The 24,068-nt window shown below is 36.9% G+C and overlaps 1 protein-coding gene across 1 annotated transcript in view; it reads right to left on the bottom strand.

Moving 5' to 3' along the window:
* LOC124357973 (G1/S-specific cyclin-D2-like) overlaps positions 1–22,468 on the bottom strand; it is a 67,007-nt gene extending 44,539 nt beyond the window's left edge. Inside the window, exons 1-3 of the mRNA XM_046810145.1 lie at positions 22,136–22,468; positions 16,439–16,654; positions 3,260–3,416 (exon numbers count right to left, since the gene is read on the bottom strand). Coding sequence (XP_046666101.1) covers positions 3,260–3,416; positions 16,439–16,654; positions 22,136–22,336 — 574 coding nt within the window. The 5' untranslated portion in view covers positions 22,337–22,468. The remainder of the gene's footprint in view (positions 1–3,259; positions 3,417–16,438; positions 16,655–22,135) is intronic.
* Between the last annotated feature and the right edge of the window lie 1,600 nt (positions 22,469–24,068).

The raw sequence follows: 24,068 nt of genomic DNA on the forward strand, positions 1-24,068 counted from the left end.
TTTCTTTAGTAATTAATTCTGGAACATAATTTGGACAGACGATTTTTTACACTAGGGTCGACCTTTTTTGGCTTCAAACGGGTGCAATTATGGTGAATAATTCATGACCGACCAAGAAGTTGCAGAAATATTAGAAGTCAATCATTCCTTTAGATACCTCCATAAACTGAGAACAGAGTCAGTGACCTTTTTTCCAATTGTGTGAATTAATATAACGCAGTTTCACTCAAAAAGTTACAAATTAATAACCAAATTTAGAAAACTTAACATGTGAATAATAATGAACCCATAGGTACTAATCTCATCAAAATCAAAAAGCTATGTGGATCAGAATAAACGAGCTTTCATGCTTTCATGCCGCAATATACGGGTTTAGGATGAATAGATTCCACACTGAAAAGCGACATTAACAATTGACCTTTCTTGACACAAACTATCCAGCAAAAAGTGCCGTGATCAGGACCCATTCCCCAAGCCAGGGAGTAAATAGCCTCGGGTAACATCTGCGCGCGCAGCTGCCGATAGGGGAGGGGAGAGGGGGTAGAACAGTCGACCTTGGGGTTGGGGCTCTCGGCGCTCAGCTCGTGTTAATTGACTCGGTAAATGACCCAATAAAATGATGCGCGTGAATGGCGTAAATGTTGACTCAGCAAACCGAAGTGGTGCCATTTGTTTCTTCAAATTATATATAGAATGTCATACATTCAGTGCCTAATTGGCAATTAATTAGTACAAGATTTAGTACATCGTGGGCGAAGAGATACACACCTACATCTGAATGTAATTAGTGTTGTTTTCAGTTGAAGATAATCTTAACTTTAATTATCATGCAATCCAGATTTCTGCAATAGATTACATAATGTATGTAAAAGACGAAACTATTATGTTAGAAATGTAACCTCGAAAAGTGTTTGATATAATATACAATGATAGACCTTTTAACACTTTTTGTTTATTTTTTATTGTAAAATGTACATTTTGAATTCAATGAACACATTCAGGTACTTGTAGGTTAAGGTAAATAAAGTAAATAAACAATTGAAAGCAAATACGTCAATGTTTTTAACTACCTTGGTGGCTTCATTTTTGTATTTAATTTTATATGTGATCAGTTTATATAGTTTAAAAGTCTATCTAATAACACATTTTTTGTTAGAAAATCTCTTGTCATTTAATAGTAGATTAGGATTAATTTTGGCACTTTTGAAAATTTCAAAATGTTATAAGTTGACAATAGGTGACTCTTTTTGCATGTGTGTAAAATTTCAAGATTGTTTTCGATGTTTGTGTGTGTACGAGCGGTGTTATTTAAATGGCCAGCATATTTTTATAATTTGATGATGTCTTCAATGCTTTTATATGTTCATTAAATCTACCTTTGAAGGATCGGCCAAAGGATCGGTTTTTTCCAATATAGTAGCTTTGACAATCAATGCAATTTAATTAGTTTACTTCACTATTGTTAAATTTTGAATTTTGATTTTGGTTTGTTGAATTTTTTTGATATGTTTAGAGATTTAGTGGACGTTTCGAATAGGCCCCCAATACAATAGGATACTTGAAATTTCAAGGTAAACGCCTTTAATTTACGTCTGATTTGTTTTGACTTTACAAATGCTCACGGACTATTGTGCAGTGTCACAACGCCCTTGGAACGTGACTGTGACTGAACCTACGTGACAGCAGGAAAGGCCTTGGCAACGTACTGCGTAGTAAGGGTGGAGGGCCAGGACCTGGTAAAGGCCGGTAATAGATGGAAAGACTTTGACCGTATCGGTGAACAACCGAGCCCCCATATCCTGGACACCAGATGGTCATTAGAGGTAAGGAAGGACAAACTCCTTCCCGCATCCTCGGGCCAGACACCTTGCGCCTCACGACAGGGCGTTCACCGGGCTGAGACAAAGACAACACAGAGGTCAGTGACTACTGGGGTTGACCTTTTTTGGCTTCAGACGGGTGCGTTTTTGGCAAAATAGTTCAGCCGCCACCGAACAAGAAGTTGCAGAAATTTTTAGAAGTCAATCATTCCTTTAGATACCTTCATAAAACTGAGAACAGTCAACGACCTTTTTCCAATTGCGTAAAATTCCTGTAACGCCGTTTCACCTAAGAAGTTCAAAATTAATAAGCAAATTTATAAAATTTAATATATGAACCCATAGGTACTATTCCTTTCCTCCAAATCAAAAATGCTCAATGGGTAGACATCTCAAAGTTTTCCAATTATAAATTTACTACTTGAAATAGTCTGGAATGAACAACGAATGTCGTATACCAACTAATTGCAACCGCATAGTAGGCCTAATGCTCTCTTACATTGTGTTGTCAAAAAGGCAACAATGACGAAATAAATTCTTTTGTAACATGATATGACAACCACTGAAACACAAAAGGGTTGCAATAAAAGTTGGCTTCCTGGAAGTCGAAGAATTGTTCATAAAATATTAGAGACTTGGATTTTAGAGTGGCCCTCTTTGTCGGTTCAGAGCTTTTGACATCGCTTTACGTGCTAGAACTAAAAGGGTTCGGAACTGTCAGTTCCTTGTTGCTTTCTCTTCTGATCTGAAAGGCGGAATGAAAGTTCTAAGAAATTATGTGATTCGCCGAATGCTCTCTCTTAAAACATAATTAAATGTTTAATTTTCCTAGTTTTATAAACATAAAAGGGATGTTTGAATTTAAAGATGAAACCTTTGTACTCTGAACATTCCACATTTACATTACGCCACTGCAATGATTCAGCATTATCACCAGTAACACAATCTTTATCGGCCAATATCCGGAATGATCCTTGATTGCGTTTCCGGAAACTATTACCAGCATTTCCAGCAGGCTATCTAGATATCTTGATTAATTTTGTCTAATCCTTGTTCAAATGTTTCTGGAAGCAATCATTACAAAACGTAAGGTTGGATAATGTTTGTTTTTACACCATATCCCGATCACACACTAGGAACAAAGTAGGAATATCTTTTTAAAATCATCTTTATCATTCATCACCTAATCTAAATCATCTTTATCTTATCTAAAGGGCTCCAATGATTTGTCATGGATTATCAGAGTTATTCCTCCTTTTATACTTTATAGAAATAGTTTAACAAATCTATTGCAGCTATAACGTAAATCTTTGGAAAGATAATCTCTAAATCAATTACACTCCAACAAATTTACACTCCAGTGAATAAGTCTGACAAGAACTACAGACATTAGAAAACATCACACTCCCACAACCTGCATGCTTGGCTATGGTACTGACCGGTATAGCAGAGGTCCACCAGGGTACGCGCATGTCGCCGGATCAGGGGTTGTTCTCTTGACCAGGTCACCCGCTCCAGGACATGGTCCACATAGTCGAACCCGGTCACCGTAGCTATGTCCCACTTGAGTCGAGACAGCACCACCAACTCGAATTGCTGAAACAGAAGCCATTTTTACTGAAGAATCTCAAGTAGCAGTCGAATTTCATTGTACAAGGCAGCGACGAGTTGTTTGAGAGAAAGCCAAAATTTAAGATGAAAGCTAAACAGTATAGCTACTGCCAAAATTATAATATAATGAAATGCTCCATGATGTGATTCCTGATTATGGCTTTGCAGTTGAAGAGTTTTATACATTGTATTATATTTATTGAGTTTGTTTAAAGTTTGATTATCCTGTTATTAAATTTAGAAGTTTATTCATTGTTATTATTGTCGTTATGAATTTAGATGTTTCTTGTTAGTTATTGGTGTTCATCTTGTTGTTATTATTGTTGATGAATTTAGATGTTTATTGTTGTTAATTGTTGTTACTATTGTTGTTTATCTTGCTGTTATTGTTGTAATGAATTTAGATGTTTATTGTTGTTATTATTGTTGAGTTATTGTTGTTGATTTAATTAGTTATTGTTACTATTGTTGTTACAATTTACAGGGGAGAGCTTACATGTACTGGGTGTCAGGTAATAGTAGCTTCTAGTCAAAAAATGTGTTTTGTTGGGATGTAGTTTTTTTTAATGGTGTATTTACTAGGGTAAAATTGTTATTGTTACCATTATTAGTTATAAAAAGTAATTTAATTGTAGAGTAGACTTTGTTCTGGGATAACATGGTAGGAGTATTGCGCTGTGTAGTTGTCATATGACAGTATTTGAAAAAGTGTATTAGTAATGTATGTTTTTTTTTCAGAATCCCGCACATGCTTTGTGAGGCACATGGGATCATGTATTAAAAATTGTTTAATATATAAACGTATTTGAACTGTGAAACTCTCGCCGCAAACCCAATACTCATTATGCACAAGAAATACCTGATTATCAGCTACTCTGGAAGGGGCTACTTGTGTATTCCGAGCCTACGCGTAAATAGCGAGGTCACCTCTATTTCTCTCACCCCTAGGCCCACCCTCGAGCACTACTAGGCCCACTTCATCCCGTAATAATTACACATAGAGGACACCCCTCTTGACTACGGCCCCCAACTATTTGCCTAAGGCGTTAATGACGAATTTCGCCATCCTCTCGGCAAGGCTAGATCGGCGAGATTGGGCAACAGGGGCAAAGCTAATGTTAGTTTGAAGGGTCGTAAGGAACAGGAAATGAAAAGGTAAGTCAGTTGAAAAGACATCATCAGGGGCTGATAGTTGCCCAATAGTGGGTGAGAGGGGGTGGTAGTTACTATAGGAGCGGACCCGCTCCCCAACTGCGACCCTCATCAATCTCCCGCCTGGTCTAGCCTAGACAGGCGTGCATCACCTCGGGCTTTCAGCTATTAGCGACACGCCTAGGGTAATTATCGCTTTCACACATAAATTACGGGGAATTGGCCAATGTGTTTGACACTGGCTTTCACAACAAGGTGGGTTATCCGCCTTTGAGTTATCCAATTTCCAAAATGTTCCTTTTCCAAAAGTCAAGACATGGAATGTTTGTTTTCGTATTTAGGATGAGCTAGTTGCAAATTCAAAAAATAGGGTTTGCAAGGAACAGCGTTGAGGTGATTCGAAATGAGGAACGAAGCCTTGAAGACGAGGAGAGCCCACTGCTAGAAGGAACAAGAGACTTGGATCGTTTGGACATATGGAACGAAGGCACACGTGTTGCTAAATAATTAAACCAGAGTGGTAGGGAGGAGACCAAGATCGAGCGATAGCCGAAGGTAGGATTAGGAAGGTGCACAAAAGGACGTGACTGGATAAGAGTTTCTTAAGAGGAACTGATGAGAAGCTTTTGACCCTTACTCAGTTGGCCCAGTTATCTTGGAAAATACGAACGATTGTTACAAAAACAAACTGATACACCCATGAGTAAAACATTATTGTACAGGATCGTAATGTTGTCCGGAAACTACTATTCATTTAGGTATCCTGAGGCAGAAACAAATAAAAAAGAAAACATAACTTTTTTTAGTATGTAACAGAAAATAAAAAATTATTGTTATTATTTCTAAATGTTAATTCAGAATATTTATCAAGCTTTTTACTAAGAATCGATATTTTTATCAAAGTGCGTACTGAAATATTCCATAACCTAAAAAACTTCAACGAGTTACTTAACAACAAGGAAATCGTGTATTAATACTAATTCATGTTGAACATCTACCTCTGAAAGGTAATTGATGAATAAATATCCTATTCGACTCAGTCGAAAGAAAGGTAGATTTCACATGAAGCGCTCATATGGAAATGTTAAACTGGAGATGATATTGATTAGCGGAACACTGATGGGACAATAAATAAATATTCTTTATTGCCTTTAAAACAATATTGTTGGCATCAATCAATGTTACAAACACTTGTAGTTTTGAATTTTCTATAATAGTTAATAATATAGTACTGTAAAAGTAACAAAATAAAGTTTGGTTTCTTGTAGCAATATGGCTTACAGAAGTTTTTTATTAATTAAAATAAAATTGAAGTTGAAGTTTTTAAACAGTCTATAAATTCATCCACATCATAACGCATTATTGGTTAAAGCGGTTTTAATGTTTTAAACAAATCGAGATTTTTTTAAAATTCTCAAACTGTTTTCCGGTACAAAATTAAAAAGACATCCTCCAGAATAAGATTGAAGATTTTCATATAGGTTCAGACTATGCTGATATGGCCTAACATGTCCATAAAATCTAGTATTATATGAATGCACATCCCTGTTGTCTGCGTGCATTTATAACGACAAACCAGAATCGTTTTTAAAATTTGCAAAGAAGGCAGAATCCCTCGATGTTGGAATGTTGATGTAATCGTAACACTTTCAAACTTGTATAAAGTGCATAACCTTTGCAGTACTTTTCGGAACCCGCGAGATACAACGAGAGATCCCAAAGACAGGAAATCTCAATAAGTGCCCACACTCAGAACACAGCGATGGTGGGAAAGGACGGAGTGAGAGCAGAGCGGACTGGCGCGCGTCTATTTATAGCGGACTCGAGACACTGAAGAATGAATGAAGTGATCAGAAGACGACCTTCAGCCTCGGCTAGGCGTGCGAACCGCTCACTCTCTGAGTCATCTCCAATTGTCAAAACCGTCGCGGCGGAGTTGTTTCCTCCCCAGACGGTTTTATCTGCCTCTCAGTCTGAGCTTCTTCTCGTCTGTTGATTTCCACTAGAGTCTTTCTGACAGTACATTCATTATCATTGTTTAGACTGGACTGATTGCCAGCTTTTAACAAACGACGGTCCACCAGAAGGGAGAGATTTTGGGATGCGATAGGCAGGGTGACCAAGACATGTCCTCCTTTTTAATGTTTTTCCCCTCTGCCATCCCGGCTTTTGAAAGTTATATATAATATTTCTTTTTCTGATTTACATATCAAAAAAAATACAATTTCAGTTTTTATTTACATTATAATGTAGGTAGTGCTAATTTATAATGTACGTTTAAAAAAAAAATCAAAGTGATTTTTTCGCAAAATGTATAAGAATATTTAATACTTCCTCCTGTTTGATTTAATGTCCTCATTTTCAGCCCAAAAGTCCTCCTTTTAGGAATTTGAGTCTGTGATGGAGAAATGGTAAATCATTGCGGTTCATTACGTTTGTAATTGACGACGGGTGATTTGAAAAGATAACGTTCTAGAAATGTGTACCGGTAATCATCTTGGACAGCTGTTTGGTATTTGTTTTTTCTCAAATTTGTTTTAGTATTGCAACTAACCATGATGTAAACTGACGTAGGCATATAGCCGTAAATAAATAAATATATAGGATTTCAGAAATTCGCCATAGTTGTATGTTACAAATTATAACACAACGTTTCGAGAACCCACTTCCTCAAGTGTTAGGAAACCTAGGACACAAGGATATACACAGAAGTTGTTATGCCATATATCGCAGTGTTCCATTTCAATAACATATAACGATGGCAAATGTCCAAATAATGAAACCCTTTAGGTGTGTGTTTCAGGATTACCTGTTTGGTTTAATGTCCTCATTTTCAGCCCAAAAGTCCTCCTTTTAGGAATTTGAGTCTGTGATGGAGAAATGGTAAATCATTGCGGTTCATTACGTTTGTAATTGAAGACGGGTGATTTGAAAAGATAACGTTCTAGAAATGTGTACCGGTAATCATCTTGGACAGCTGTTTGGTACTATTTGTTTTTTCTCAAATTTGTTTTAGTATTGCAACTAATCATGATGTAAACTGACGTAGGCATATAGCCGTAAATAAATAAATATATAGGATTTCAGAAATTCGCCATAGTTGAATGTTACAAATTATAACACAACGTTTCGAGAACCCACTTCCTCAAGTGTTAGGAAACCTAGGACACAAGGATATACACAGAAGTTGTTATGCCATATATCGCAGTGTTCCATTTCAATAACATATAACGATGGCAAATGTCCAAATAATGAAACCCCTTTAGGTGTGTGTTTCAGTGAAGAGATTACCTACAGACAATCGGATATTTAAAAAATATAAATACTCGTTAATTTTTATAAGAGGTACGAAAAGGAAAGGAAACAATGTTGCCAACCTTCAGTACCAAAGTGAGAACTGCTCGAGAGCAGGGTCCACACAATAATTGTGTTCGACCCAAGCAAATCCCTTTGTGCACACATCCCATTCAGTAAAAGTCAAAATTCAAAATGTCCCAATTCACGTAAAACACAATCGCGCTGACTTTAGTTCCAGAATTTTTTCACATTCACCGATCTTTCTTGACACAGCATGTGTTCAGGAGGAATTTCGCTCCTGACCTTTCCTTCTGATACAATAATCATACACACAACTCAGTAGGGTCACAACACGATAATAGCCTCACAACATCTGCAAGACGACGAAACCTGTTTTGACGACCATTAAGAACACAATACCTGAATGCTCGGCCGAAATTAATTACACCGACTGCAATTAAACTTCCCGTGAATGCCTCGGAAGCGGTTAACTGCACCACGTTGTTTGCTTGAAGCTTGTCCTTTTGTGTACGGCGGATATAAATTAATTGTTTTTGCTCGATCCCCGGTGTTATTAATTACGTCGGCGTTGTTGTAGTCTTCGGGCGACTTTGTTGTTTATAACCTAACGTCGTAACTGAGTGTGTGTCAAGATCTTTTGTTTTTGGAACGAGCAAGTTTTTGCTAGAGCTCGTATTTCTTCAAGCGGAAGACCGCAGCAAATTGAATTTATTGCGAGCCTTTGTTTAGGTTTAGAAGCGATAATTTTCTGCCCGACTCTAGAGGGGCCACCGGGCTACGAAATGTGCTGAACTTGTGCGGTGACATTGAGCACAAGCACAGGAGCTGTGCTTCTGGACTACGAAGAACATAACGGTGTATAAGCTCCTCGTATGTTGTGCATCCTAATATTATAAATACGGAAATGCCTTTGTTTGTTTGTATTGCTGTCACGCGTTAACTATTCAACAGATTTTACAATTTTACATGGATATTCTTAGGGTCCCTGGGATGAATAAAAGCTTATTATTATAAGTCCCCCTTAGGCTACAATCCATTAGTCAATAAACAGTGAAAATCCCAGTGTGTTCTCTAAAGTCATACGAAATATTAATTGAAAGACCCTTTAAATGTAATCAACTGTTTTGTGTAAACAGTACTTTCATTAATTTAACCACTATTTTCAATTTGTTACACATACAATGTGAAAACAGAATGATTTAGTAGTTATAATTATTGTTACTAATGTGTTGCTGTTTTCTAATAAATAAAAGGTTCTTGACCCGTTTCAATGTCGTTAACGATCTTTGAGGAGCACATGTCAGTAATACTAAATTATGTAAATAACAATAATTTTAAATTATTTTGCTAAAAAAATGTCATTTTAAAATTTCGGGGGGGGGGTCCGGAATCGTTGGACCCCCTCGCTAGCTACGGCCTTGCAGTCAAGCAAGCGTGATATCACTAAAAATATTGTACAAATTATCGCCCGAAAAGAAGGTAGCGGAAGCCTTACACAATTGAAAAGGATCATGTGAGCCATCATCAGCGCCAATGGAGAGTTCACGGTTTTTGTCGAATAAAAGCCAGGATAAGGATGGGGATTATTATTTAATCAATAACGGGGAGGGAAGGAAGAAGGATGTCCCAGAGTCGGTCATGTCACGGTTGGCTGGCAAGTGCGCGCCAAGGCAGCCATCCGTGGTCCAAGAACAACTGTGCTTCCTAGTTCCGGTCCGTGGCTTGGGAACGGAGTCATCTGCCGGCCACACTCACGGACCGTGGACAGGGAACAGCGGTCTGGCGACAATTGGCGGAATCGCAACCGAGTTTGTATAAGAAACAGGGGAAATGAAGAAATTACTCTCATCCCCTTGATGATTTTGTACAAAAGGACGTGGAAGAAGAATCTACAGATAATAATGTGATTAGATAAAACTGATGTGAACTTCATCTGGAGAAATCAGTTTCGCCGAATCTAATATAACCTGCAATAGAAGAATCCATTGCACTATCTCAACTTTCCGTTATCTGTTATTTATCTACCTAAGATAAACCTTGAGAGTACTGTAGCATTGTACACAAAAAATATATGATCAAAATACTATTAATTAATAGGATGACTTTTGAATACATGTCAAAATTACGTAAATGTACTCTTTAGTATTTCTTTTCTTATTTAATGAGTTAAAACAATAATGTCACATACAGTATCGTACTTCGTAAAAGATACTTTTGTTTGTGCATATTCGACTAGGAATACCGTGGATAATCATCAGTTTTATATTTTAGTTTAATCTATACAGTATAGACCAACTCAAATCTTCCTTTGCGGGCTGAAGAAAAATTAGGTGAACAGATACATACAGATTTATTTTCCATGTTACAATAATTACTGGTGGTAAAGTTTGACGAAATCAGCCGAAATCTAAAGAATCCGTTTGTAATTTGAATAACTATACTTCAATTATTATACTTGATTTTAAACAAGCAATCTGCCACGTAGAAGTATATCTAATATCTACGCGTTTTACAAAATGTAATAACTGTGAAATGCATCACTAAAATCAGTACATTGGATTAAGACTTGAAATACCTATACTGTATTAAGTTTCTCACTAATTATGAGCGTGGAAATATTCCCAACATTTGATACATAGACGCGATTCTATTACAACCGGGACGGGACATTCAAGCATCCTATGGAAAGCCAGAAACAATTTTATCCCACAGAAAAACAAGGGGCGCAACACAAAACCTTGTGGTGCACTGATGAGGGTACTCGGACTGATGTCTGAGTCTGGCCCACATATTGGTGGTAAACAGTAGCTGAGAGCCCTGATCATTGCTCACTTCAACCGTGAGTCAGAGAGGGTGTTTTGTCTGTCTGCGTGTCTGTTCTGCCACGTCATACAACATAACCTCAAAAGTGATACGCTCAATTCAGCACAAACAAATCTGGAAATCGCTCGGGAAAACCGGGTTTGCCGTAAACAACTACTGCGCAGGTTCATACAACATAACCTCAAAATTGTCTCAAAGTGATACGCCAATTCCGCACAAACAAACCTAGAAATCACTCGAGAAACCGGGTTTGCCGTAAACAACTACTGCGCAGGTTCATACAACATAACCTCAAAATTGTCTCAAAGTGATACGCCCAATTCCGCACAAACAAACCTAGAAATCACTCGAGAAACCGGGTTTGCCGTAAACAATTACTGCGCAGGTTCATACAACATAACCTCAAAATTGCCTTAAAATGGTACACTCAATTCGGCACAAACAAACCTAGAAATCGCTCGGAGATCCGGATTAGCAGTAAACAACTACTGCGCAGGTTCGAACAGATTGTTTAGCACATTCCTGGCGGAATTTGTGCCGGGTGTAATACAAGTCGGAGTTGCGCGCGCACAGAAACACGATCAGCTGATTGAATTCTAATCGTGAATTGCTGACTGGAGTCTGACCAGCTGACTGTGGTGTCCTGTAGGCCATTGTTCCTCGTGACATTTAACTGACATCCGTCCAGGCAACACTGACTTCTTAACTAAGTAATTGAAGTTGAAAATGTAATTTAAATTTACAATAAAGGTTCTGAATGAAAATTCTTGAAAAATTTTAATACATATAATATAATATAATACATATTCTTGCAAGCCTGTCAAATAAACTGTTCTTTAATGCACTTAGGCCTGAAATATATTGTTTAAACTTTGCACGGTATAGACTAGTTTCTTGCAATAACAATATTAATTAAATCATTAGTTGAGAATTTTTTACGTTACTTATAAATATTAAAGACAATCGGCCAGACTTGCAGTGATGTCTCATGCTATAGTAATTATCTCCCAATTTCCCAATATAATGTTTTATTTTCTGTGAGGTCTTTCAAAACCAACAATTTTATCTTTCAGACAACTTTTCTTTTAAGTTTTTAATTTATGTTTTTGAAACGTTTAGCCCGTATAAGATGTTCTGGTAGAATTACAGTTTTATTTTCTTGTAAACTAAGATAAGAGAAGAGTCGAATTTTGTAAAGGCCCGAATTTTACTTAATTTTTGAAATTGTAAAAAATGTCCAAGTATTCAAGTGTGTTGTATTTGAAACTTAAAAAAAAACCACATGTCCAGATTCAATGCAGTGTTTCGCTGTGACTCCATATATTTGTAGAGTCACCTGATGATTAAATCGATGATTTGGAAAGACCTGTCAGAAAAAAAATATATTATTCAAAAATTGTGTGATCTTTACTAGTTAGTTATACGAATAAAATGTGTTTCTCGTAAGACGTTTGTATCCGTTAGAGCCAACTGTCGGGTAGTTTCTCTTATCTTATCTTATCTGGCCGCGAAGGGTGTGGTGGGGGGAGGGGTGGTTCCCGCGCCGCGGTGCACCTCTGACCGCTGAACCCTGGCCCGGGTATCACAGGGGTTGCGGCAGTGACACACGTCACCAGAAGCTCAAATCTCGAGCTCGAGGGTTGAAGGAAGAAAACGCAGCTGCCGCCCAACCTCTTTTCCTCCTCTTCGATTACCCCATTGTTCCTTCCCCTCCGCCTTCAGCAGCAAACAGTTCGAGAACAAACCTACGCTCACTTACGATTGTACAAGAGGGATTGCACAAAGGGTGAAGGAACATGAATCTCTATAATTCCTCGGTAATTTGTGGAGATCCGTCTGCTCTGCCAGACAGAATGCAATCAAATGAGTAAATGACCTTACAGACAGACGGGATGAGGCTATGAGTGCAGTATGAGGGCGGGGGCAAGTAGTCCGGTGACGAAATAAAACCAATAGAGCTTGGGAGCGGCACTGCCCGGACTGTAAACAAAGGTCTAAGTGCCTGGGGGGCTTTATTAGACTAATTGTACGGGGTAAGATATCATCGGCTGTCATGCCCTTGAGGCTGTTCAAGCGAGGCTTCATTTAAGCCCAATGATGGATCAAATTGCTAGTTAATATCTATAATCGTTTGGGATTTACTTCAAACTTATTGTATTACTGCGAATTTCTACGTTATCTTTGATAAATTTTGATTTGATTCAACGTAGTAAGAACAAATCTGGCAAGCTCCTCGTAATCATCAAACACCAAAAAGATATTCAATTATGAAATTCAACGAGGGTCGGCCACATTATATTATGATGTTACAGAATTTATTGTCCATACCTGCAAATCCTGTTTACTTTAATCTGGTCTCCTATATCTAACAAATCAAGCTTCAGTTTACGTAGTTTGATTTACATCCAAGCACAACTCCAAGTCTATATAGTAAGAAAATACCAACTGTTGTTAGATACGTACATCATCAACGAGACAATTTTTGATCCAGACCCGATTAATTTTTCAATCTGGGTTTAAGTAATGGAATGTTGAATTTTAGTCAAATCCTGATAACTTTAATCCTACTTTCAGTATTGTCAGTCATTTGGAAGAAGGCTGCAATGAACTTTTGGATTGTCGAAAAGATTGATTCAGACCCTGCCCAATTCTTTTATGGAGGTTTCCTCACCATAATGATTTTCATTAATCTCAATACTAGATTGCACAATATGATTGCCCAATTAGACCTCAAATCTATACTTCAAATTTTTTAAAATCTTACGCCGAACTTTTTCCGAAGACTTTCTCTAATCATCACGAAACGCTTAACCCATCCGGAGCCCCTCGCTTAAAGTCAAGACTCCAGACCAGTCGCCTTTGTCGCCCACATTCTTCTTATATCGCTCCAGGAATGCATGTCACTCTGCCATCAGCTGTTCCATTCAGATAACTGGCAATGACTGTGATCCGCAGTTTCATTCATGGTTATGGCGCCGCTACCGCACACGTCGCAGACTACATATGTTAGCATTTCAAGTGACACATTTCCTCTCTCCAAAAGAAAATATCTCCTTGTAAAACGAATTTCTCCTTTCATAATTTAAATTCCACCCACCCGCAACTGAGGATATCACATTTCCCGAATTTGATTAATTTAAAGGTTGAGCCCTTTGGGGTCCAAAACAGGGACTCTCTTGTTAAATAAACCAAAGCACTCAAACATTAGTTTCATTTGGAGACCCGGGTGAGCCTGTTTCGAACCAAATGATCACCGGCCACTGTGTAGTGTGTGACAGAGGAAGGTAGGCTCCGACGGTCGGATATCCCTTCACGAGGGTCAGGGCCTGCATTGTCTTTTAACAATCCAAGGGCACCAAGTCAAGATTTCCCAACTGTACGCTCCCGGTCAAAGGTCAAATTCAATGTTATACTGATTAGTACAGTCTTGGCTATTTAACTGAATAGACCGATCGACTAACATTAAACTATTTTAAGTTATCATTATGTTTACTATTTTTGAATTATCAGGTAAAAACATGAAAAAGGTCCCGAATTGAGACTTGGAAAGGATATGAAATTCCAGGTACCCACAATGCAAGCCGCAAGAACTACAACTCTGGTGGAATCTTGCTCTATAAAATGAAATTAATGTTCTTTTCGGAATTGCTAACCATGATTTTACTGAACGGCCAATATTTGTAGAGATGAACGAAGAGAGACTGGGATAAGCATGCTCACTGTACTTTGTGATAGAACAGGCTCTTTTGACAATTTAATTCTAAATTTTGACGGATTTCCTAACAAAGCCCAAGTAGACACGGTGTCCAAGAAGTCATAGAAGGCCAGCTCAGAAAATTGCTTGTGATCACGAAATTCGGGGAGCCCTTCGAGAGCTACGGAAGGGTGAACTCTCGCGGTCAACATATGAAGCAATTTGTCAACTCCGAAACAGTAAGAAAGTGCCGGGACAGGATGTGCCCGGGGTGCGGAAGTCTTGAGGCCATTAGTTCTGGCAGCTTCTATCACACCAATATCAATATCCGACCGCAGGCACTACGCAGGTCTAACCTAATTGTGAGAAGTACTACGCACGCCATGCACTGCGCATGCGCGGTGCTCATCCGCCTTGGTTCCTTCCCTTGATTGTCGTACTTGCGCTCGTCTTTCTTCCCTTATCTTCAAGGTCACTTCCTGTGATCACAGATAGCTTGACGCGTGTCACGTTCGTGAACGAATTCAAAACGTTCCACAACGAACTGTACCTGTATACCCATGCCGAGGTAATCTTTAAACTCTGGCATACAAATTTGAGATGAAATTCTAAACTTAAACCCACTTATCCATTTGGAAATGTTATTACTATTCATAATAACACAACCTTAAAAATGTCTATAATAACTCAATGCCGCCACATTCATTTATTTCACTTATGACGTCACCATCTTTATTGAGGCACAACGACAATACGTCTCCTTATGTAAATTCAAGTATAAAACTTAATACATAACAAATTATAAAGGCAAATCTGAAAGTTAAAAGGACTCGGAATAATCGGAAATACTTTTTAAACTAGTTGTTATTAATAACAACTACAACTAGTTTAAATCTGGAAGTACTTAAAAAAAGAAAAAGTTACAAAAGATGTGTTCTGGAACTATAGCAGATATAACAAATAAGCAATTATTCCATAATCGGAGTATGTTATAAATTGTAATTATTCTTAAAATAGTCTTAAAATAGAACATGGGCTAGCTCAGTACGAGTTCCAGGAATACTGATAGGAAAACAAAGGAAATAAGAGGTAATGATTAGCTGTTCAAGGTGTCAAAAATTAACTTAAATTAAAGTTGGACAAAAATAACTTTCTGCTTTATCGGATGACTAGATACATACATTCTAGATACATACATTCGTGATTATGGAAAACTGGAATAGTCTTACGACTAATTTAAAAAGTGAATTGATAATGATTACACTTAAATTTTTGTAATTTACAAATGTCCACGAATAACTAGAGATCAAATTTATCTAGATAAAGATTTATTTTAAGAGTGGTGGTCCTAAACTATTGATTATATGATCATATTATAAAGATCTAACAAGACTTGTTGGAATAGATAATATTAAATATTAAAATTTTATTAATTGACTCTTGTTCGTTTGGAAATTTAATTTTCTGTTATTATATTCTGTATATAATTATAGTTGTATTGATTTTACAAATTACACTAATTATTGCAAATTTTTAATCAGTGGGATGTGACCAAAACGCCGATTTTTTTCATTATACACTATTCGTGTTATTGTAGGATCCGTCAAAAAGATCCTATGTTGTGTCTCTGTGCCGAAGTTTAGGCCAATGTTTTTTCTGGAAAGAAGGGCCCTTCTGAGAATTTCGTTATTGTTACAAACTAAAAGTGACAAGCCAAGCGGAATGACTTTTGAAAGGGGAATAAATCTTCCACGACCAGCCAACACTCAGGCGGGGAGAAAACCCTACTAATTAAAACTTCTTCCAAAGCATTTACAGTAAAATATAATGCTAGGTCGAGAAAATCCTAAAAACTCATAATCAACCAATCCTTATAGAAGATCCTACAATCCAGGCTGCTTTGTATGAAAATTTGTAGGTAGTACATCACGTAAAATTTTAATTTTTAGATCCTACAGATGAAACAATAAATTACACAGTTCACCCATATCCACCTTGGTCAGAAATGATGAGTACTCACCCTGATCTCATCTGGAGTGACGCTGTTGTCGGTGAAGTAGACTAGCCTGCCGACGGTCAAGGCATGGCATTGCCGCATCTTGGAGGCCACCAGGAGACAGACACAGGCGATCATCTGGAGTTGGCTCTTGTCGATTCGGCATTCGCAGAGGAAGCGGTCGAGGAGATTGACGGCGGTCGAGAAGACCTGGTCCTCACACCGCTCCTCCTCGCATACCTGAAAATCGACAGACCTGATTGTCAAGTATCTGCAAGAGTAGACCATAGCTGGCCCTTGTCAATTCGATATTCGCAGAGGAAGCGGTCGAGGAGATTGACGGCGGTGGAGAAGACCTGATCCTCACACCGCTCCTCCTCGCATACCTGGAAATCGCCAGACCTGAACTGTCAATTACCTCCAAGAGTCATAGCTGGTTCAGTCACAAAATGATATGTTTCTGAATGGATTAGAGAACGGTCCAACTACCGCTTCTTCTGTCACACAAAATACATCACCAGATCACGTGTCTTCATCAGATCATGTGTCTTCAGCAGATCTCTGCGAGAGATTTGTAACTGGTTCAGTTTGTCCATAAATTAATACGAGCTGTAGAAAACAACTGCAATGCCTGTGCCTAATCAAGGCCTCTATGAGTCATCAGTATTATTATGAATGTGATCGCTCCCAATAGAAATTTAAATTGCCAATTCAATATGCGAAAATCGGTCACATTTTGGGTAGCAAATCCTTAATTGAATCTTGCTGAAATGCATTGATGTAATTATTTGATGTGTTGTATTACATTATTTACGAAGGTGGTGTATTTTGAAACTTCGACCATTTATTGCAAATCAATTTGTAATAAACCTATGCGGAGTCACAGTATGGTTTTGACAAGTTCATCAAGAATGAACCAATAATAAAAATTAAGAAAGGCCCAATCCCGTTTTCTGGTTTTTCGAAATCTTGTTTTTAATGTCACAATCGCCATTTAGTATTAGCATAACAAGTGTATTGACCTCTGATTAGTTTTCAGTGGTAGATCGGTCAGCACAGACCTACTATTATGTAGTCTAGTTCGGTCTTTATAATTAGTGTTTATTTTAACCTGGATTGTAGCTTGTATTAGGTTAGTTATCCACCTGACGAAGATATCAGATTTCAGATCTCGAAACGTAGCCTTACTGAATTGTTTTGTATCACTGAACAAAACAAAACAAATGTTAAATGTTAGAACAATTCTTTCCTTCACAGTTTGTTTTGTTGTTTTGATTTCTTGTTTGTTTTGTTCATCGTCAAAAACAAAGTCTAAGCAATGAATATTAGTAAATTATACAAATAATATTCACCATTACTTCATTATAACAACTTATATCAGATATCTTCGCTACTTTTGGAGAAGTACTTATCCTTGGCGATCTTCTAAATTATTTCAGCTAGAAAATGACAGCCATGTTTGTTTGAACAAACTGGATAGATAATGTTTTCTGTAATTAAATATTCGTACTTCTTTGATGAAAGTCAAGACCAGAAATCGATTCTGTTGGGTAAGTTGTGAACTTTTTTGGGCATGGAAATGTCTAAACAATTTGTTTTAAGATTCTAAAATACATTGTTTTCGCTCGTGAACCGGTCCTGTATTTCATCTCAAGACCCTCAGCGCGAGACCTTTCTTGACAATAATCAGAAACTAATCTGTTCCCAGGAACTTCTAACGATCTTGTCACAGCAATATCACTCTATCTATGCATTAATCTGGGCACTTTATCTTATCTGTGTCCCTCACTACCCTCGGATGACCTTTGACCCAAGATCGGCCGCGTCAGCCAGGGATGACGACTTATTTACTCCTCTAACCTGTTCTTCCGTTTGGAAGCCACGTTAATAAGGGACTGCTCTCCTAATTGGGAGGGGATATGGAGATCTAGCAAGCTACTTTAACGTGTGCTAGCAATAGCGTTCGTTCAAACCCTACCATTGAATAAAGTCCATAAATGCTCACGAGGAGAATCAGGCAAAATAGAGCTAGAACTCAAAAATATCCCTGGATAGACGATAAATTTGGTAAATCAATGAAGCGATGTAACTTTCCACGTTTTGTAAACAATTATTCTATTACTTCTTTTATTTATAGGTATTAAAGCAGCCATCAATGAACGCAAGATAACGATCTTAACGTTATCAACTACCTAACGTCATAAGGCCTATGTATCTTTCAGGTGGGCCAACATGCGTAGATTTCTTGTTCAGTTTGATATATTTTGTCTTTTTTTATAGTTTTATCATATTTCATTCCATTTCACGTTTTCTGTGAAGCAAAAGATAACTTTAATTTTTGACGGACCTGGCAAATCAAAACTTATCTGAAGATGTAGAACAGCTTCCAATCTTCTGAGAAGACTGAAGTGTTCCATATGTTATTATCGAATTACTATCTTACGTATTCCAAGGACTTTGCGAAGGCCGACATGCCTGTTCAATCATAGCATGTAGTTGCACAATGTGGTTAATTAACAATGTTTATTAATTTGCATCGGTGATGTTCTGCGAAGCCTCTCTTACACCACGTCTGAATGGTTTGTTAATTACTTTATCCCTGTAAAGGACACGGGAAAAAGTATTATTCTACGCAAAAAGTAAATTTTTGTGATCGCATTAAGTTAAATATAAAAAAAAATATTCCGAAGAAATTTGAAGTTGTGTAAATGTCAGCAGACCTACACGTTTGATTTCGGGACTACCAATTTTGGAACATTTAGGTGAACTACGAGTAAATACCCACAGAACATTTTTAATTTTTTAAGAATGAGTTTATTAAGTATTTGTATAAAGACAAGAATTTTTTTATAAATGTAAAAAATGTTCTAAAACAGCTCTAATGACATAAATTAAATCCCGTGTCATAATTACGTTTTGAAAAACTGTCCGGAAATAATAAAAAAAGTTTTTTATTCTAAACATTTTCAGTCACTAACAGGGTGAAACTATGATTTAAATCTATAATGGTAATATTTACATTCCAGAAAACTCGTAATTTTGATTGCATCTCCAAAAACAGTTGTTTTTTATTCTTAAATGTTTTATGACCCAAAATATAACTGATATCGCCTAAATAAATGGCTTTATAAACACACAAAAAATGTTTTCTGGAAGAGAGTTGTCACAATTTGGGTTGTAATTACACTTATAAACCTAGAGCCTATCATACTTCAATACATACCATTTGTTTTATAGGGTTATTACAATGCCAATTGGAGTTTAAATTATTCACCAACCGTTTTCAAAGGAAACAAACCAATTTGTAAATTTCAATTGACTTCCCTGGACTCGAACCTGTGACTTATCAGCGAGAGAGCCTTGATAACGGCGAAGGTCAAAATTATTGCATAATTTAAATATGCATGAATTATAAAAAAAAAATTACTTATACACTTGTGCATAATCAAGAAAACAAGTAAAAACGAAAGGTGGTAAGGAAAGAAAACAAGTAATATGACATTTGACCTTGTTCATCATTCACACTTCGTTTATATTTCACAGCAACGAATAAAAAACGTACCAGAGAATTATCAGGTCAAAGAAGAATAACAATTTTCTACCTTCGGCAACCCTAATTTACCAATGCTTCGTAATAACTTCATAATATATTTAATTAGGATAAACAAACGTCCGAAAAACACTTATGAAAATTTAATTTTTAAATCGCTGTTTTAAGAGCACCATGTTGATCAATTGTTTTTGTTGATTTTATTAGTGGTTGAATACATTCCTGCTGTTGGATAAGAATATAATGAAATTTGGCTTCATTTTGCTCTCGTGAGAACAACACTATTCTATATATTCCTGATCACTTTGAACATCGCGCATAGAAGGTCGGTCACGCTCTAGTCGACTCCATTAGGCTACTACTCACTACCAAACACTGGTAGCGACTCGTCTACTCCGACTACGTAGCAATTACGTCCTGGGGTACGCTTACAATGGATGTGGAACACTGCACCTGCTACAGTCTGAGTATGTACGTCACGTGTAGACACTACGCTTGTAGGCTACTACGGGGCCCTACGTCGCTACGCAGTAAACACTACATCGTCACGACTAGGCCCGCTGTAAAGAACAAACTACGTGCTACTTTCAAAACCTACAATTTCACAAAATCCGTTCAATCGGTAGCCAAAGTTATAACACTGCATACTAAGTTAGAAAAGTACTGAGATTAAAAGGTTAATCACAGTTGAATTATTCAGTATAATTTGTTATAGTAAAATTTTATTATGATCGGTTGTGACCTACATTATAAAAAATACGTCTGGAAATCGGATAAGCTCTGCTACGTTTCTTTGAAAAAAATAAACGAATTATTTTGTTGATGTTGAAAAATAGATGCTTGAAAAGAGAATAGAAAAAACAAAACAATAAGGAGTGGAAAGCCCGAGAAAAAAAACTCCTAAAACAAGAACTAGTAAACCGACAAAATAATTTCTCCAGCGAGAACAGCTGTTTTCCGTGTTGCCTTTGCTGATAAGATATCGATGAAAGAAAGAACCCCTCGAGATAGTACGGTAAAATATCGGCATTCAATAATCACGAATTTCTGAATGTTCTATAGATCAATGGACTAACTCATTGGGATAAATCAAAATTTTAAATTGGCATTTTTATTATCTTTTTGAAACATACGTTTTGTGGTCTCCTAAAAATTCGTTTTGGAAATGGAAATATAAAATTAAGTAGTAGTTTTAGATAACTAGGTAAAGTACATATTCAAAATAGTTTGTACAGTTTAGTAAATTTATATATAGGAATGACCTACATTATTTTACTATTTCAATGGTATTTATAAACTACACATGCATTATTTATATTATAATACTGATTTATTCCATACAATACTTTGGTTAAAAGAGAATATAACAGGAAATGTCTGCCAATGGTCTTAGACTTGTACAAAATATAAGACTGTTTCAAAATAATAGTTAAGTAATACAAGGTGTTTTATTTTTAACCTTCAATTAACAATAACTTCAAATCTATATCAAATTATCATTCATAATATATTTTGTAAATTGATCTATAAGAATTCAGACTATCTCTTGAATTGTCCAAACAGGTTATCTTTAAAATTACAGTAACATAATAGTAGCATAACGTAAATACAAAACACAACACCTATGTTTACACAACACCAATGTTAATTTTATTTAAATCGCGATCAGCCACAAGAAACAAATTATTGTAATGATTTAAATTTTAAAACAAATAAAATTATCAGAATCACTATGGATTATAGTAAAATAATAGTAGTCTAATAAAAAAAACGATTAGGCCAATATGGTTTTTATTTCAAGCTCATAGATTTACAGAGATGATTGACCATAACACAAAATGTATTGCGATTAAGTTTAATCTAAATAAAATGGTACAGTAAAATAGCTCATTTTATTATCAATAATGTTTACGTAAATTATTAGAGGAGTCTGTAGACAACCCATGACAGGCTACATTTTTGGCTTTGTATAAATTTTATTCTGGTTTCAAACTTCGAAACTTTATGGTTTTATGGTTAATAAGCTATTTATTATTATTGTCCTATTTTTCATTGATTCGTTCCTTGAAAGGATAAATGGGCTACAAACTTAAAAGTTACAGCATCACACTTAGGTATTTTGCAGGTACAGCATCACATAACAAGTATTTTGGGTTATTTTTATTCCTTACCTCCATCATCCAAGTGGAAACCACTTTGCGCATGAAGGGTTTGAGGTCAGGCTGCACTTCATTGAAGTAATTGCATCGGGGGATGTACCGGGGTTCCGAGTCCAGCAGATTGTCAAGGACACGGAAGTCGCGGAAGAAGACAGGGTCAGCTTCGGCCAGGCGGTCCAGACCTAGCCTCTCGCCACACAACAAATCCGCCATGAACACAAACAACACAGTAGACTACACACTACACTAACATGTGTCGTACGACACGTGTGGCGACACTCGCAGGACGGGCTGGCGCGGACACCACGGACGAGTAGCTGAGAGTGAATGCAGACAGCAGAGCGAGTCCGCAGTCACTCGAGTAGCGACGGTGGCGCTGCGAGCCGTTGTGTCTACAACTGGAACTACCACGTCACGTCGCGTCTGCCTTGCGCGGATGTGATACAACACCTGGCGCTGGCTCGACACAACAATGTGGGGCATTACGATCACGTAGGGCAGCTTTCTTTTGTGTAGATTTTGTGTGAAAAACACCAACAATGGATTTATAACTATGCATAACTTCTCTGTCTAAAGTTTGCTATTTAACATGGCAGGTCTGAAAAAATAATAAAATTTCGGACATTTTCCATCGTTTTCGTTATATATTTCGAAATGTAACATACAACGATGATAAATGTCCGAAATCCTACAATACTTTCAAATAATTTTGTATTAAACCGAGGCCACTCTGTCCCTATCTACGTTTTGTTATTTGGCTACATAAGTAGGTAAATACGTACGTACGTATTATAAATTGAAAACGTTAACATTTATGAGCACTCACTTGATCTGAGCTTGAGTTTAGGTACTATCTCGAGGGATGTATTATTTTTCCTTTTTTCGCTGGGGCATTTCCGATCGGTACTTTTCCGACCTCAGATCACGTTCCAAATCGTCCAACGTGATTGTCGTCGGAAAACTTTGATGATCTGAGGCGTGATAACAGGTCGGGAAAGTATCAGATACCCGTTTTTGGAAATACCCCTAGCGAAAATAAGCAAAAACAATACATACCTCTAGATAGTACCCAAATTCAAGCTCAGATCAAGTCCAAGTGAATGCTCATGAATGTTAACTACTTAGAGTACTACTAGTAACATATTTATGATGACATAGTCTAAACCTACTTGTAACTAAACCTTACTAACCTCATAATAACACGTAGTAGATAGGGACAGGATGGCTTCCGGATAATACCAAAATACCTAATAATATTCCAATATTCCTTCTACTGTATTTACCTACTATTATAACTGTAATCACCCGTAATAATCTAAAAAAATGTGTGCGAGTTTGGCACTAGAGAAATAATAGAACAGAAAATAGTGTCAATTAAATGTTTTATATCTGAAATATATTATCCAATTGAGATTCACATAACTTTCTCGTGGAATATTTCCATAGTTTTATTAAAACACTGTAATAAAACCATGATTTTGGTACCAAATACGCCTTATTACTGTGTCGGTTACAACACATGAGCTATGGTGGTAACAAACAAAATAAACCGTCCCCTGAAATAAAAATTATATTCGACTCATTATCTGAAATATTCCCGCTTACAATTCCTTTCTGACCAAAAAATAATATAAACCTCGTAGAGTAAATATTTGATGTCATATTGCAACGCTGCTGTTACCTGGAGTGGAATATTAATTAGGGTCTTACAAATTTCAATATTCTATTTCAACTCTGAAGTTATCAAACCTCATTGTAAACAAAACGCCACACTTTATAATTTATCCGTTCCGACAGTCGAATCCTTACCCGACTCTTACAACCTAATGGTGAACTGGCCTCATTGTGATGATTACAAGTTCGCGGCATTGCTCTAACGCGTACTCCGTGTTCTTTCTGTTCACTGCCCGCTGCTCGAAAAGCGACCTCAAAAGGACCGAAGTTT

The sequence above is a fragment of the Homalodisca vitripennis genome, chromosome 3 (assembly GCF_021130785.1).
Source record: "Homalodisca vitripennis isolate AUS2020 chromosome 3, UT_GWSS_2.1, whole genome shotgun sequence".
NCBI classification, from domain to species: Eukaryota; Metazoa; Arthropoda; class Insecta; order Hemiptera; family Cicadellidae; genus Homalodisca; species Homalodisca vitripennis.